General features: G+C 56.2%; 1 protein-coding gene across 1 annotated transcript in view; it reads left to right on the forward strand.

Moving 5' to 3' along the window:
• The first annotated feature begins 3,302 nt into the window (after positions 1-3,302).
• The window catches only part of SMIM12 (small integral membrane protein 12), a 2,100-nt gene continuing 1,915 nt past the window's right edge, over positions 3,303-3,487 (forward strand). Inside the window, exon 1 of the mRNA XM_019512233.1 lies at positions 3,303-3,487. This exon is cut by the window's right edge and continues 217 nt beyond it. Within this exon, the coding sequence (XP_019367778.1) occupies positions 3,379-3,487 (109 nt within the window). The 5' untranslated portion in view covers positions 3,303-3,378.

Consider the following 3,487-nt stretch of genomic DNA (forward strand, 5'->3'; position numbering starts at 1 on the left):
CTCCTGCAGCAAGGGAAGCAGCAGTGTCACCTAGGCTGGGTGTTCATGGGGCAGGAACTGGCTTTTCAGGAGTGTGCAGCACCTAGCACTACTGGGGGGTGGGGGGGAACCACTGTAACACAAATAATGCACTTCGGTCCAACAGGACTTGCTGCCTGAGGCCCACTGGGATACCTCCATGCAGCACATGGCGCCGGCGGGACATGCTGAGAGGTGGGGGCGATCCCGGCTCTAGTGGCTTGTTCAGCCAGGGGGTGGGGAGGGGGTTGGGGGGGTGCATGTAATGCTGCCAAGAACGAAGGGTCTGGCGCTCAAACCTCCCTGCGGGCTGTTATCTACCTGTCTGGGTGTTAGGGTTTAAAGAGGCATATTGTGGCCTCCGACGACTCAGTTAACATCACTGCAGGGACGGGTGAGGGAGAAGTTTATCTCAGCACATTTAGTCACAAGATGAATCGTTCGGCGTGAGATCCGCCTGCCGGGGAGAGCCAAGGCAGCCGATTCTGCGTGCAGCGGCCAGTCCCTTTCAACGCCACTGTTACGATCCCAGCCAGGAAAGCAACAGGCAGTCAACAGAGCGCTTCACCTCTTCCCTGCCTCCATCCAACTTAGTTCTTAGCAATGTGCCTGGAAGAGGAAGCCCTTCCACCTGTCAGTTCTATACGACAATACTGTACAGTGACCGTGCCATGTGGTTCCATTTTTATTGTAACAAACTTAACCGTAATGTAATAAAGACGACTCTTTGATTACTCCAGGCCCGGCGTGAGGCTCCCCGTCAACAGGGGAGGCAGCCGGCGCTACTCTCACCTTTGAGCTCTGCATCCTGTGTCTCATTGGTCGTCTGATTTTGGGGCACGGCCGGGGTCAGGGGCGCTTTGCAGTCCGGCTGGAGCGGCGGGAGAAAAGCAGCTGTTGGTCATGTTGGGGAAGGTGCAGAATCACCGGTGCCTGTCCTGGCCGAGGTGACTGCAAGGTGGGGGTACGGGTTGAATTCAGTGCTTACCAGTCAGCTTCTCAAAGCAGCTGGGCTGGGCCCAGGATATTCTGGCTGAGTCTGGAAGTGGGGCCCTGCCAACCTCCAGCAAGGGCCTCATGTCTGAGTCACTCCCTGGGCAGAGCTGGGTTGAAAGGCTGAGAACAGGTCTGGAACGGCAGTGGCCCTGCGGGTCAGGGTGCAAGGGGATCGGCAGAACTGGTGCTTATACCCACCTCCCCTTCACCCACCTCCCCAATGGGAGAGCTGGGTGGGGGGCAACAAGGCGTGTGCATAGCCTGGGGCTTGGCTCTTGCCAGCACATTCCTAGCGTGGGGGTATCTCCATGATTACAGCCCTTTGAAGGCCTGGCGTTAGCCCTGACTGGGTAGCTCTCCCTGGGCTGTCTAGTAGCCCTGACTGTATGGGTCAGTCTAAAGAGCTGTCTTTGCTAGCAGTGGAGTCAGAGGAAGGTCCTGGACCCGTCTGGACACCCCTCCTCACACCAGCTCCCTGCAGGGACAGTCCCCTTGTGTTGTCTCCTAGGGTGCTTGGCTGTTTGTAGGCAGTGCTGCCAGGCTGCCCACAGCAGAGCTTTGATGCACTGAGCCTGGCACTGGCATCTGGCTGGAGAGGGGCTGGTGTGGGATGCTCCCACCACCTCAGCAGCACTGGGAGGGCCAGGAAAGGAGTCAAGGACTAGTGTCTGCCTGCCAGTCCTTCTCCCAGCTGCCTGCCTTCTGCAGCTTTGCTTGGGGCCAAGCCCCAGCGCAGCCTGGCCCAAACTTGTGACTGGCAGCAGGTCCAGATGGCTTCCCCACCCCCCCAGGGAGGCTGTTTTTGGCTGGTTTATTTCCACCTGTGCCCTGAGCAAGGCGAGGGGTAGGAAATCCCATTCCAAGGGGAGTGGATGGAGGTGTCAGGCTTTGCAGACTCCCTCGCAGAGCGAAGGATGAAGGAAGCATCTCAGCAGGTATCAGAGACAGAGAGAGGGAGCGGAGTAGGGGCACCTTTGTGTGCATGTGCGTCCCTGCAGGGACTGATGCCCCAGAGTGCCCATTGCAGTGCTTCCCAACCTTGCTAGACTCAGACTGGAATTAGTAAGGTCATCTACCCTGGGGTCTCTTGACAACCTTAGAAGCAGGGCGTTGGCTGCTGTGGTTCCCCTTGCTTTCCCTGCGGCAGGTTTGGGTTATATCTGTGTTGTGTCACGGTCATCTTATGTAGAGTGTGTAGATGATAAATTGTGTAGGATGGTTTGGACACGCCTGATCCTGCCTGGGGCAGGGGTTGGGCTAGCTGTGACCTCTGGAGGCCCCTGCCAGCCCGACTTCTCCGCCATGGATAAGGCCATTCATGAATGAGGCGATAGCACTATGACCTGGGCAACACCAGGTCCTCACTTTCACTCCCCTCTTGACTATGGGGAATATACTGGAGCTGTTCTCAGGGAGCTCGGGAAGGCCATGGTGGGTTGGATCCAGTCTCTTTGAGATCTGTCTGATCTATTTGAGATCTATCCTGAGATCCATGCTGAGATCTATTGGAATCACATGGAAGATTCAATGTGCTTCGAACCCAACGGAAATCAGATTTGAAGCCCCCTCAAGTCCTGCCCGGCCCACTCAGGGCACTAACCACGAGCATTGCCAAGTCTTAAATATAAAGTTATCATACTGGAAGCTCAAAATCATTATATTTTCTGAAAAACCATTGTACACTAAAAAAATATGCAACTAAGCATGCAAATACACCTTCTTATTTACTTTATATTGTTCACTGTAACTTGCCAGTGAGTGAGTGAGGACACTAGCAGCAAAGCCAAAAGGTGGTTAAGACTCCCTGAGAGGGACTTAGCTGCCTCAAAAATTATCCATTCACATATATGTACAATATCTATCTACATATATATATGTGTGTGCGTGTGTATGTATACACACACACACACACACACACACACACACACACACTAGTGGCGTTTCATTTAAATCATGGAGAAACGTTCATTGGAGGTTACTTTTTGGGCTTTTACACACACACGCACACACGCTTGCTCTCTCTTTCGTGGTGTTTTATTTAAATCGCAGAGAAATGTGGGTTATGGGGTGCTCCTTTTTTTAACCGAAAACTGGGGACTTTTTGAACCCTAGAGAACCAGGATCCCTGCCCTCGCCCCACCCCTGGACCCCCGGGACGCCCCCAGGCCGTGCCTCTACGGCCCTCCAGCCCTGAGCCGCCCGCGCTGCCCGGCAGGGGGCGCGCGGCGTGAGGCGCTGCCCGCCTCGGCCGCTCTTGCCCGCTGTGTCCTCAGCAGCGCCGGCAGCCAATCCAATCAGCGGGGCCCACCCGGAAGCGCTGGGGGTGCGGAGCCGCACGTGGGTGCTCCGCACCCGCCCGCCGCCATGTGGCCGCTGCTTTGGGCCACGCTGCGCACCTACGCGCCCTACGTGACGTTCCCCGTGGCCCTCGTGGTGGGCGCCGTGGGCTACCACGTGGAGCAGCTGGTGCGCG

This window comes from Gavialis gangeticus, unplaced genomic scaffold (genome assembly GCF_001723915.1).
Source record: "Gavialis gangeticus isolate Ggan-Ray unplaced genomic scaffold, GavGan_comp1, whole genome shotgun sequence".
NCBI classification, from domain to species: domain Eukaryota; kingdom Metazoa; phylum Chordata; order Crocodylia; family Gavialidae; genus Gavialis; species Gavialis gangeticus.